The sequence below is a fragment of the Parambassis ranga genome, chromosome 15 (assembly GCF_900634625.1).
Source record: "Parambassis ranga chromosome 15, fParRan2.1, whole genome shotgun sequence".
NCBI lineage: Eukaryota > Metazoa > Chordata > Actinopteri > Ambassidae > Parambassis > Parambassis ranga.
This window is the reverse complement of record NC_041035.1, coordinates 8,771,009-8,784,684: the sequence shown is the minus strand read 5'-3', so window position 1 is coordinate 8,784,684 and position 13,676 is coordinate 8,771,009. Positions and strand designations below refer to the sequence as shown.

Genomic DNA, 13,676 nt, shown 5'->3' with positions numbered 1-13,676 from the left:
TTCATGTGTCATTTACCTCTTTTGGTGAGCAGCTAACCTGGATTTTGGAAAATGTTCTCTTTTATGTCTGTTAAATTGTGGTTAATAGAGAAAATGAACAATAAGTGCATGCCTTTTATAGTTTTACACCTGCTGAAAGGTCACAGGTACAACAAATTGTTCGCCACCTGCACAAGACAATTTGTTTAATGTGAAAGGAAGTGCATGCCCTGTAAAGGGGACAGTGATGTTCACAGGAGATGCTGCACTTTCCTTTAAAGTGTTTCTCACATGGAAAGGTTGAAAGGAGAGTGATGCAGGAGGCAGGTGGGCAGCACAGGAAGGAGCTCTTATGTGGCATAGCTGCAGCACTGTGTGAATGTCAAGCCAGGACAGAGAGCAAGAGAAAGAGTTTGTGGATTTGTATGTGTGTGTGTGTGGGTGTGTTGGCATGAATGTTAAAACTGGAAGAAGATGTGGAGATGTGAAGGATCTAGGAGTGTGAGAAAGATTGTGTTTCTCTGTGTAAATTAAAAATGTGCGACTGTATATGTGCATAAAAAGGGAGATGTGTGAGTGAATGAGGGGTACAAGTGGCTGATGGCTTTTGTGTGTGTGTGAAAGGTCTTGCTAATGAGTCACGCTTCATTGTTCCAGTTATTGGTCTCTGCGCTGCTAATGCTGTCTGATCGGTGTTATTGCTCTCGTTCTTTTGTTCTCCTCCTCCCTCTTCCTTTTAGCCCTTCACTGGCTATCAGATTATGCGATTTTAGTATTGAATAAAATAAAAAAAGATTGACTGGCTTTGCAGGCACACAGCAGTATGTACTTCAGGTACAGTCAGTCACATAGTTAAATGTACTTAAATTTCATTTCATAGTCAATGCACCCATAGTTTTATTCATTATTCTTCTGTTTTTGTTACTATGGGAAGAACTAACTTTGCTTAGTATGAAGTCTTGAACATTTTGACTTCTGCATCAGCATCAATGGGAATCCAAAACTTATCATTCACAAATCCATGCTAGACATAAAACATGACTTTATAACCACGTAAAGTATCACCCCAATCATTTATGGACACAATTGCTTTGTATTCACTATAAGAAACGAAATCATTTGGTTAACGTCAGCTGCCCATTTATATAATTGAACCCTAATTCCTATTGTTTTAATGTTGCACAGTATTATTACAGTAGGTTTATGAAGTATTATGGAAAATTAAATATATTACAAATGGCATTCACACATGTTTAACAGAACCCCCCCATGCAGTGCCTCAATACGACCCAGGCGAGTTAAGGATTGACACAATCTGTTTTCTGTTTATTTGTATTTAAATGTATTTAAAATGTAAAATCTAGAGAAATACATCTATATGTTCCGTTATCAGAAACCAGGAGTCTGATCTGACTGTCTATTATTGACCAAATGTGTGATTGTTTTTATTTATGAGGACGCATTGGAAAGGTCACAAGGTGACTCCCACATCTATTTTGTGAAGGTGTAAAGTTAAAATAGGTCAACTGTGCCTAAGGGTTTGTGTATATTTGGTCCTAACTACACATCTTCCATGTATGCATGTCTCTGTAATTGAGAACATGTCATGTCATGTCAGTGCGACTGTGGTTGTTTGCTGGATTTAGTTGTAGTCGAAGCGTCTCCGCAGCAACAGAGAATCACCACAGTAACTCGACATCATCACATCGCCCACAGCCTCTCAGCAGAGAACAGTTGCTGACACAGAGTAACCTGCTGTCGAGTGTATGTGTGTCAGTGGATATGTGTGTGAGTGTGTGGGTGTGTGTAAGTTAAAGAGAAGGACTTGGTGATCAACTTCTACCAAGAGAAAGGATGGAAAAGGACCAAATGAGACAAAAACACATAGACTGAAAGAGAGATGGGTAAAAAAGGCCAGAGCGATAAGTGAAGGCGGCAGATAGACAGACGGAGGGAGGGAGAGGAAAGACACATGTTCTATTGACTGAGGAAGAACAGGACCTTCTCATGACATAGACACTGCTAATGTACACAGAATAATAATGCCAATCACTCAATCACAGAGTTTTTGACAAGAGAAATGACCCGAAGCTACTGCTATAGCAGCTGGCATTTAGCTTAGCATAAAGAAGCATCTATCTCAGCTCTGTCCAGAAGATCTCAAACATTTCCATCCCATGTTTCACCTCAAAACAATGACAGGAAACTTTGAATAGGTCCGATTCATCACCACGAACGGCCCCTTTCACACCACGCAGCCATTTTATCCATCATCATTAAACAGACATTGATTAGTGTGGCTTCAAGATTTGAATAAGACTTATAAGTGTTAAAGCATCACACCGCTACTTGTGCACGTTTTAGCTCATTAATTCCAAATTGCATACACTTTACGTTATTGCAGAGCCTTCCTTTCCTTCGCCACTGGATTCAATCCATTTCACTAAAGAAAATTACCTTTCACTGACTTGGAACTTGCTTGAAATAGATAATCAATCACAGTTAACAATTTATTTGAAATCAAAGATCCAATATTGTCAGCTGGGACCAGATTAGGTTAGGTAATTTTTATTTAGTCCTGTCATGTATTTTGATTTTCCAACAAAAGTGAATGATTGTAGTGTAGTGTGGAATCTGACTGTAACATATTAAGGGCAGTATACAGATAAAAACTATTTTGACTGTTGACAAACTGTATTACAATGATGTCTTTTGAGGCAAAGAACAGAAAGGCCCACAGAAAGTCACAGCATGCATGTGTACATTCACTGCTGACACTGCAGCACATGAACACATCCTCTGTATTAAGGGGATCATGCTCTGGTATTTGCTTGACATTTAATTTCAATCCATTCCATGAGTGAAACATCTGCTCTAACATGACCACACGCACACACACACAGTGATGTTTTGACTCTGGAGGACCCTAACCATAACCAGTACTTGTCTAAAGGCAACCATGCACTCGACCCTCACTCCAGTCCTCACCTGTATTTTATTTTTTGTTAAATAACACTGTGTTTTGTTCCCAAAGGGCAGAATCTGTGTGTCCTCACAAAATAATAAAAGCACACACACACACACACACACACACACACACTTTATGTCTGTACTTTAGGCCTGTCAATCAAGCCAGTGAAGCAGGTAGTAATTTGCAGAGGTAAAAGCAGACCAAATGTGCAGTGTTAGTGCCTATGATGGCGTGTGGGTGTTTACTGCATATTTTATTCTACTGTGTGTGCGAGCATATTTATGTGTGTCCCTTCAACCTGGACCTTTACTGATGGTCCCATTATTAAGAACTAACCCCCTAGCCCTGTCCAGGCATCCTCCACCCTCCCTTTCTGCTTTTCCCATAGGCTTGACCTTTCTGCAGCACAAATGCCAGCTGATCTGCTCTATGTGGAACAGAGCACGGCTCGAGACGCCGAGAGACTCACTCTTGGAATATTTAAAGAAAAGGATCATCAAGGAGGTATGTCAACGGAATAATCAATTCAGGGAAATGCCAATGGTGTCTTGGAAAGTAAGAAGGCGGCTCAAAATCCAGATTAACGGCAGTGAGCAGCAATTTACACATTAATCAGGGCAAAAGGCACAAAAAAATTAAATCATAGAACTGGATAGGACCAAGAAAGGTTTTGGCTATGCACCATATTCACACAACTGATGAGAATATCCACATACAAACAGAGCATAGGTACATAGGATTGGCTGCATGTAAAGATTGACTACATGACGACATGATCCCCCCCTGGTGGCTGGCTCCAGTACAGGCCACACACACCGCGTCCTTCATGTTAGTGGATAGGACAGCAGCTAATGGAGTAGGCAAGCTACACAAAAAGTTGAGCAGTGTGTGCTTGATGTAGAAGTGTGTGTGTGTGTGTAGGTGAGGTGATGATGCAGCTTGGCCTCACACAGTATATATTACATAGTGTACAGCATGTACTGTACTCTTGCTCAACAAATTTAAATCATGTATGCATCAGGACAACATTAGCCCCTTCAGCAGGATAAAGGTCTACATAGTGTCTCTCATCTTTTACCATATAAATGTATCAGTTCTCTCAAAACATGGTTTTTATATTTATCTATATGCTGCACAGGGTTAATGCCACTTCAGTACGAGTGTGGCACTTCAACAAAACCCTTCCTGTAAAGGGCTTTGAAGTGGGCAGAGTTCCTAGTATTCATGCCTCATTTCTGTGTCTGACTCAGACATTATTCTGTCCTGTCTGAGAAGTGGAGGATGACAGCTTGGTTAGCTCCAGAATAACAACAACTGTGAGACTTGTGGACAGATTTCTTATAGAAATGCACTGCCAGGAGAAAGAGAGGCTTTAAATGTAATGTGATTTCTGATAGGTTCCCATGGCTACAAGTAGCTTTATTATTTTGAAAAATAAACAAGCAGGTAAAATTTGGGTTATCTTCATGCATCTTTAGAGGTTTTAAAAATGTGGGAGACCACAGAGACGTGGGCACAATTGTGACTGATTTATAATATTATAATCTTCTGAACACACTGGACAATTCAGCATGACTATATCACCACACACCTGCCTACTGTTGTTTGCAGTAAACAGTTTCCCTGTGGAGATTCCAAAGAATCTCACAGAAACTCACTCATCAAGCGTGTCTTAAGTCGGTAAACTGTTGTCAACCGTCAGCCCTGTTGTGACAGAGATCAGGAAGGCTCTGACTAGATCAGGAGCAATAAAATATTTGTTATGACACAACACACTTGAAGACAAATAAGTGGTTGTGACAAGCCTCCAATTGGGCTCATGGCCCTGACAAACATCAGGTGTAGCCAACCTTAGATGAACGCACAGATGATCACATATCAAACTCCAGAAAAGGCAAAGCAAATATTACTGCGGTATCAGCGATTCTGAGAGACTTGCACACCATGAGGGCTGATTGCACCTGTGCTCACTGAAGCTGCTCAAAACAACCTTAAACACGAATACATCACAAGCGTCACTTTTTATTCAAAAAATAAGCTAACATTATGCAGTTACACATTAGAAAGCGCATCTGGTGAAATGGTAATTAGTCACTCACCAAATGTCCCTGGGTTTTGTTTGTGCATACATGGAGACAGGAGGTTGGAGGTTTGCATGGACCACACTGAGAAAGGCCTAATCAGGCAGAGAAATGAACACACCTGCTGGGCTGTACCACAGGCGAGCTACACTGGTGATATTCAGTATCTTACTGTGTCGTTTTGAATGATTTGCTTCAGAAATGGTTTAATGATTAATTCGGCATTGATTCAGCCACACTAACACACCATTTTTGTCACAAATTCAAAGATCAAAAAGCATCCAAGGGTATTAAATGTCATGTTTTTTTTCCTTTAGTGTGATCTCTTTTGTGAGCCACAGAAAAAAAAACCCAGAATCGCCTTTCTTCCTGTCAGAAAATGACAAATGGCTTCCCAGGCCCTGGGGAGAATCATTTTATTCTGGGCGTTATCACAACTGCAAAACCTTTGAAATGTAGTCAAGGAGACCAAAAGCGCAGAGATAAGCCACTTTCTCACTGCTTGTAAGCCACTTAAAGCTAATAGTGGCAATGTTTTAGGGCTGTGTACTAAGAAAAATAGACAACAGGGAGTCCAACGTCTGTCAAAACTTTGGTTACTTGTGCAAGACGTAGCCTTTTAATGTCATGTTGTTGAGCCCTGACAGCTAAAACAAAGAGAAATGAACACAAAGGCTGAGTCCAGTGTTGCTACTTAAATGGTTGTGTAAAGTTTGCAGACTTTCTGACAGTTTTAGGCTTTATTCAGCAGAAACCATAAACTCACATACACAGACATAAATTTACAATAATTTCCCAGCATGCTAACCTTCAAGCAGAAGGCCGTCCAGACAAGTACCTGTCTGAAAATCAAATGTGACAGCCTAATGAGATTTTAGACAGACACAGCAGAGGCGGGTAATGAAAAGAGACGAGGCAGACACCTGTACAAGAGACAACATAAGATATACTGCAGCAAGGTTTTCTTTCGCTGACTCACGTATACACACTCAGGAAGCAGCAAACATCATAAAAACAAACATCTCAGCAGAGTCTCGCACATCAAATGACCAAATAAGACACACTCGCACAGAAAAAAAATAAAATAACAGACAGGAAGAGGGTTTAATTGTAATGAGACGAATCCATCACTCTGCTCACAGAGAAGGAGAATGATCCATCGTAGAACGGCAGCCCAGGAAGAAGAAAAATCTGAACGCAACTCATTTATCGGTCAGCCGATATATGACAGTAAAGACTTTGTACTGACTGTATATGTGATGTTATTTCTTTAAAAGCTCTGGATGTTGTAAGTTTGTATTCATTAAATTTCCTTTCTGCTTCACCAGCTGTCATCTAGTTTGACTCTGTGTTTAGTTCATATCAACCACGGACGTTTGTAGCAAAAAATATGGCCGACAGTTTCATCCATCCTTTATCTGAACCCGCCTCGTCCTGCAGTGCAGGGTCACAGGGGGCTGCAGCCTATCCCAGCTATCTATGGGTGAGAGGCGAGGTACACCCTGGACAGGTCACCAGTCCATAACAGGGCAACATGCACAGATGCCGTCCAGTATATCTGATCATTTTATCTGCAAAGAGCTCCTGTCAGTCAATAATGTAACCGTTTATGTGCACACATGTTCCACAGTTTTTCCCAATGTGACAAAATTCATGTGACACTGGTATTAGCTGGGTTTAAGGAGCATTTTCTGCACAATATGCAGCTTATGCTGAAATTGTACTAAAAGTAGACATTGACCTGAGTGTCTGTGATAGCGACTCAATTGGCCATTCACAACTGGAACAAGGGGTTTTGGCACATCTGCTGCGGCTTTAGTTTTATGTAAGACTTTCTAAGAGAACTTTACAAAGAAAATTCTCACAACAGTTATTTTAATCACCTTGAAATGTTGACCATGGCTGTCATTTTCATGGTCAGGAACACTACTATATGATTTCTGCTTAACAATGCAAATGTGCAAAATGACACATAGCAGGTTTATTAGTCAAACATTTAAGTCTCACCAATGCTTTGTCCTTTGACAGATTAAAGTAAACCATTTCAATACAAATTCATACTGTATTTTTTTCCCTGAATTTTCTCCTATAAAGAAAGATTTATGTCTGAAGGAAAATGCAGCAGCAGAGCAACTAGGGACAATACATAAAGGCAGAATTAATCAGTGCTGATGCAGCTGTCGCTTCTATCGCTCACACAATGACAAATCAAATGATGGTTAATATGTGTCAACCATTCACACAATTGTCATTTTCATCATCAGCAGTCTGAGACTATAAAAGAAATTGGTGTTTGTGTGTATGGGAGGTTCAGAGTAAGAAGGAGGCTGAAGGCTACTTCACATGTGCATAACAATTAAGCATTTATATTAAAGCTATTCAATGCAGACTGCATGTCACTCACTCACTCACTCACTCACTCACTCACTCACTCACTCACTCACTCACTCACTCACTCACTCACTCACAGGGTGTAGATAGGCGATAGGCAGTAGTGGACTCACAGGGTCTCTGAAACAGGGTATCCCAAACTTTATTTTACTGGTTTTATCAGAAGTACCATGTACCATGGAGAGCAGTCACAGTTAGTGGCAACACACATACAACAACTTTCCTTCTATCAGTTGGTGTTCAACAAAAATTAATCAAAAAAAAAAAAGAATAAAATTAATATACACACACACACAGACAGAGGAACAGCGTCTAAAGAAAAAACCCAAAACATAGGAAGAAAAAAACCCTTCATTATTACAAACATTATAACTTTTGTGGTTATTGTTTCATTAAAAAAAACAAACAAAAAAAACACACTCCAAATCAAACTGACAAACATAAGATTCCCACCTACACCCTGTGACAGCGAAGAGAGGGACAGGGAAAGAAATGATGCATGGAAACAATGTTGTAGGCAAAGTGGGGATTACAGAAAAGAAAGATGAAAAGAGAAGGATTTAGCAACTAAGAAAAATGACAGACGGTTCTGAATCGGGCAGATGGCGACTTAAATACAGACAAATGATCCTCTGAGAGAGTTGGACAGATGGAGACACAGTCAGATATGTTGCACGTAACTATAGATGGATGTACATGGATGGAGATAACTGTTGAGTCAGTGGGGGGACAGACAGAAACAGAAAATGTGACGCTGTCTGAATCAAACTGTGAAAACACTGACCATCTGAAACAGAAAAAGAAGCACAGGGGGGGAGATGAAAGGAAACAAACCGACCAGGGACCAAGAAGAAAGTAGATGAAAGAGCGATGCAGAGACATGCTTTAAGCAAACTTCTCCAAAAAGGCAATATATGTCATTCTTGAGAGTAGTGAGTGTTTTTGTTTCCTTTAAATAAATATGTAGAATTAATTCTCTATAGTTAGCGGGATGGCCATACAGTCCACCTCACTTATAACACTGTACAGTATATACACAATATTATTATTATATCTTTAATGACAAAATAACCTTTAGATGTACACACAGTATTCTCCTCAACCTCAACCTGTCAGAGAATACAGCCACGTTATTAGAAGTAGCAAGCAGTGTCTTCTTTTTTTTTGTACAAATAACCCATGCAACTCCCCTATAGATTATTATTTAAGATACATAACTCCTTTATGGTCTCATCTCTCATTCAATAACAGCAGATATTGCCTTTTCAACAAAAATGAATTAATCAATAATGTGCAAGTTACTCCAAAACAAAAAGACGTCTTAAATTAATCAAAATGTCTTTCAGCTCTATAAAAATGTAACTCAACAGAATAAAAGATTAAAAAAAAAAGTATCTGTACAACATTCAAACCATTATTTTTGTCAACACCATGGGAATGGGATACAATTCTCTATAACTATTTACAGACATGTTATCATTCATGCACAGTGTCAACAAGTAGCACATTGACATTCCAAAATATGGAAAACATGGCAAAGGGGGATGGGGGAGGTAAAAAGGGAGGGGGGGAGGAAAATACAGAACTAAAGGGTTACTGCCTGTTTTCGGTTACTTTGGCAGATTGTGAAAGAAAGACAGAGAAAGAGGGGCGAAGAGACACAGAGGGACAGTTAAAGACACCATAACAATACACATGCTGGGCAGGAGAAGTCCATTTCAATCTCACTGACCCAGAAATCAATGTATGGCTGTATCTTCATGTTTTTTTTTCATTTGTTTGTTTTTTTAATCTTCTTCCTCCACGTCTTCCTTCTCCTCAACATCCGTTTACATTGTTTAATGTTACTTTAAGGTTAGAGAATAGCTCTGGTAAAAGTTTCTTTTTTTCCCCCCCAACAGTACTTTGTAATCACCGCAGCAAAGTCTGAGCAGCACGTTGCTCAGCGGGGGTGTTTGTCCTTCCTTTTTCCCACTCATTTCTGCTTGCCGTTACATTTATTTACTCCTCGGCCTGTCGGTCAGACAGTCAGTCAAGAAGTGTACCAGGCAACATAAACATATCATCAACCTTTACATTTAGAAGCAACATCGTCAATGGTTTTACAACTGATTCAACACCACTGTATTTTTTTTTTTTTTACATCTGATACATCATTATTATTGTGTAAATCAGAGTCAAAAAACAAAATCTCTTATTGTTGTTTACATCAGAAGCAACTTAGAAACAGCATAATAGCCATTTCACATCAAGAGACAAGAACCAGTGCAATGCTTTTCCTTCATTTAAAACGCACTTCTTCTTGAAACGACACTGTGACAGAGTAAAATAGAGCAAAATAACTGTAATCCACAGCTCTTCTGCCCTCCCCTGCTTGGTCTTAGTGTTATATGTACAGAGGTGACCTTTGACTCTTTGGATCCTCAGGAGTCCAAACCAAGGCAGGAAGCTAAATTCAAGCGCCTTTGTCACACTTGGGTTTTGAAATTGGAAGTCGGAGCTAAAAGACGTCACACAACCAAGTTGACTGCATTCCAGGATGTATTGGAAAACCAAGATACTGCTGGTAACAGCTGTTAGCAAGACCAGCTAGTACACACACTGCATGGTATTTGGTGCATACAAACACTAGTAAGGATTAGTAAGCCCACAGATAGAAGATAGACAGTATTCTGTGTAAGACAGAGACAGCTAAAAACTATATATCACGATGGTTTTCACAACTGTAGATTTGCAAAGCAGCCCTCTTGGATTGTGAGGTTGGATCAGGTGAAGTTTCTTGTTCCATTCTTACATTTCCAACTGGAAAAATTAGAAACTGCGACTTCCATCTTCAAAGAAAATGCACCATTTACATGGCAAGTCAAGCATTTTGTTGTTAGCTTCCCTTCTTTGTTCAAACCCTGTGAACAGTTGTCACTATGCCAGACTTAAGTCAAAGTAGTTAAACTGAGAGAGGTGGTGCAACAAGGTCAGAGTAGCAAAAGAGCTAACCTCCCATAAATTATTAAAAAAAAAGTTCTGGGAAAAAATGCAAAAATTGACTTGATGCAAAAACCTACATTACTGCGAGCATTTCATTCCTGCACTTTAAGAAAATCCAACATGATTTATAATATCAAAGATAGCTTCCCTGTTCAAACGGTAATGCAAACAGCTTCCACTATGTTATTTCTTTTTTTATGCACAAGCTAGCATAACTTTTTTACAGTGTATAAACCTTCAACTCCATGCCAGTGAAGAGACAAATACATACAAATTTAAATAGAAAGATTTGGGTCAGGTTAAAACAACATCGAAGGCTTTTTTGTCTTTTTTTCAGATTATTAATGAAATATGAATATTTGGTGTTTTAAGAAAGATCGGTGGTTAGAAAAGCCTTTACAGTTTGGACTGCAAATATTACGTTTCTGATAGAAAGGTTTCCCTTTGGCAAACAGGGGTAAACTGCCACTCCAAGGCCTTCACAAGAGAACAGCTACTCTAATGGAGAGTCGTACGTTGTGCAGAGTTTGGCAAATGTAAGTAATGCAAATTCTCATCTATATTTCATTTGTTTGGCTGTCTAAAGATTGTTTCATTATACAAACATTTTATTTTTTAAGCTGTTTTCTGTGTAGCTCAAGATACTCTGGATTTGCCAAACTCCTCCAAGTCCAGGGCTTGACTCAGTTCTACTCTCTCACAGGGGTTAAAAGCCATCTGCAAGATTAAGTTAAAAATGAATTGCGGGCTAATTATTTTACAGATGAAAATTAAAATAGTATTTATCATATATATTAATTAAACAAAAAAAAATAGCAGGGACATTCTGGCCAAATCAGATCCATATAATCGATCTATGGACTTTAATGCTTTATATGGTATATCCCACAATCTGTTGCTGAGATCTCTGTAAAACATTTAACAGTCTGATGTCTGTAGATCTCGAGAGGCTGCGAGATTCGTATGCTTTTGTGTGAATGTATTTCTTTATTTATTTATTTATTATTATGTATTTCTTTATATTTATTTCTTTACTTCTGAAAAAAATAGCTAATTAGTATTTTTATAATGTCAGTTGGTGATGATTATGCCACTGCTCCTATAATTTACCCAACGAAAGCTAGATGAGCTTGACCTCTGAGAGATGTTCTTACAGGGCTATTATATTACAACAGCAGCCATTCACCACCAGCAAGTCATTTTCCGCTGATGGTTTTAAACTGGCTGCTAGAGTAACGGTTTCAAAGTTTGGCATGGATTATATAACAATGCAGATTAACACCTTCCTTGAATAAAGAAATAATATAAAATCACATGTCAATTGCTTCCTTTAGGTTAAGGCCTACAAGCTTTACGGATCGTGTATATAATGATATCATGAGGTGGCCTAGGAAAGAATATGGATGGTCTCTTTTTGTCAGCCTGAGTCTTAAACTACATAAGCCTTTCACCATGGCAGGTGGTAGCCTTGTTTGACTGGGCACTTCAGACCAGCAGGCCATTCTTTCTAATGTTTGGGCAGCTTTGAATGCTTGGTCTGGGCATATAATGGAGAGATGTAGAGATGTGTTCCCTTTTAAAACCTAAATCCTGTCAACTGATATATATCTGAGGTTCAGTGATAGAAGCCGATGTTAAAAATCCATCTGATTGATGTGAACAATTATACATCAAGGGTCAGGGTAAAGGATTAGTGGTTGTTTGTTACAAAGCCCTTGAGGATTTGGATTGGTCCACTGACCAGCCAGGAGGAGGTGCTTAAGACGCACAGGGACATTGACCAAGTGAACTGAGCGGCATCAAAGTGAGATAAATGTCGACATAGACAATTCGGAGGCAAGGCCGATAAAAGTTTCACAGAGGGTGGTGCCTACAGAATCCCACAGTTTAAAAAAAAACACACAAGATTAACCTAGATATTAATGCATGATAATAGTTTCTCTAACAGTTTTTAACGGTAGAGTGGCCATTCTGTCTTCACAGACGTGGCCTTATTAAAGGTAAAGCACACTAACCCCTTCTCCATTCAAATTAGACCTTAAATCAGTTACATCTACAGTATAAAGCAACAGAAAGAGGGCCCGTTCAGGAGCGCAACCGAGACATTCAGAAGGAAAATATTGGAGCTGTAAATGTACGTTTTAGCTCTTCGTATTTACACGTCTAACCTCACAACATTTCGCCTCGCTGAATGTGCCCTCCCACCGAAAGAGTCTTACTCAGGATTTCTACAGGCTGGGAGAGAAAAGAGCTCCAATACGTAAGCATATTCCATCTCACGCAGCGATGGCAAAATGAGAGGCATTTTGTTTTCACAGTACTTCACCATCTTCCAACACACAAGCACAGAAACACACTGTCACACACCAGCACACACACAGTTTGTTGTCATTAAACAGTTGTGGCAATTGTATCCGGTTTCTTCTGATTGTATTTTTAGTATCGTCTGGTCATGCATGTACATACTGAAGCTAGCATCTGTCTCACTCATTAATGTAACACAGCAGGTGCACCGCTCCGACTGGAAAATGGCTGTCGTGCAAGTCAATTTTAACCTTGCGCTCCTCAGGTGAGAGCTGGCTGAGACGCATTGTGTGTTTGCAACTTTAGTGGGATTAGTTAAACATGAGTGGGTTTATGTCGATTTGATTGGATTTGTAGAGTGAGACAAAAAATGTATTCCCTTTCCCATCATGTTTCCATCTTCTGAGCAATTTCTCTTAGCTCCTATGATTCTCATGTTAAGTGTTGTCCTTCCATGCATTCATGCTTCCTTCCATGATGTTTTTAGATGCTTTAATGCATCCTCCAGTCTTTCAATCTGTACATCTTTCCATTCATCCATCATTCAATCTATTGTGGAAAAGAGGGAGGGAGAATTGGATCAATGAGACAACCTTATTTCTAAATCCATCCATCCATCCACCTCCCCCGGTTTCTTCCACCACCCTTCCTGTCATCATCATCTTAGAAGCCCTGGATGTGGCAGTAGGCCTCCAGTGAGGAGAACAGGATGTACAGGAGCCACAGGCTGACAAATAACATGCTGGTCAGGGCCTTTGCAGTCCGGGGCCCGCCCAGCTCTCCGCCAATCTCTGGCCGCCGTCGGTACATCAGCGTGCCGACGCAGATGAAGGCAAAGATGGTGAAGAGTGTGACGGAGAATGCCAGAGTGCCAGGATCCACCCGAAACTCTCTTCCTTGGCTGTTGTGGTAGATGGCAGCGATGGACCACGCCACCTGTCAGGCATCGGCAGAACAGCAAATAT

General features: G+C 39.8%; 1 protein-coding gene across 2 annotated transcripts in view; it reads right to left on the bottom strand.

Moving 5' to 3' along the window:
• Positions 1-7,563: 7,563 nt before the first annotated feature.
• Positions 7,564-13,676, bottom strand: part of slc8a1b (solute carrier family 8 member 1b) — a 98,810-nt gene continuing 92,697 nt past the window's right edge. For both annotated transcript variants that reach the window (XM_028423032.1, XM_028423033.1), the window contains exon 11: positions 7,564-13,647. In XM_028423032.1, the coding sequence (XP_028278833.1) occupies positions 13,375-13,647 (273 nt within the window). In that variant the 3' untranslated portion in view covers positions 7,564-13,374. The remainder of the gene's footprint in view (positions 13,648-13,676) is intronic.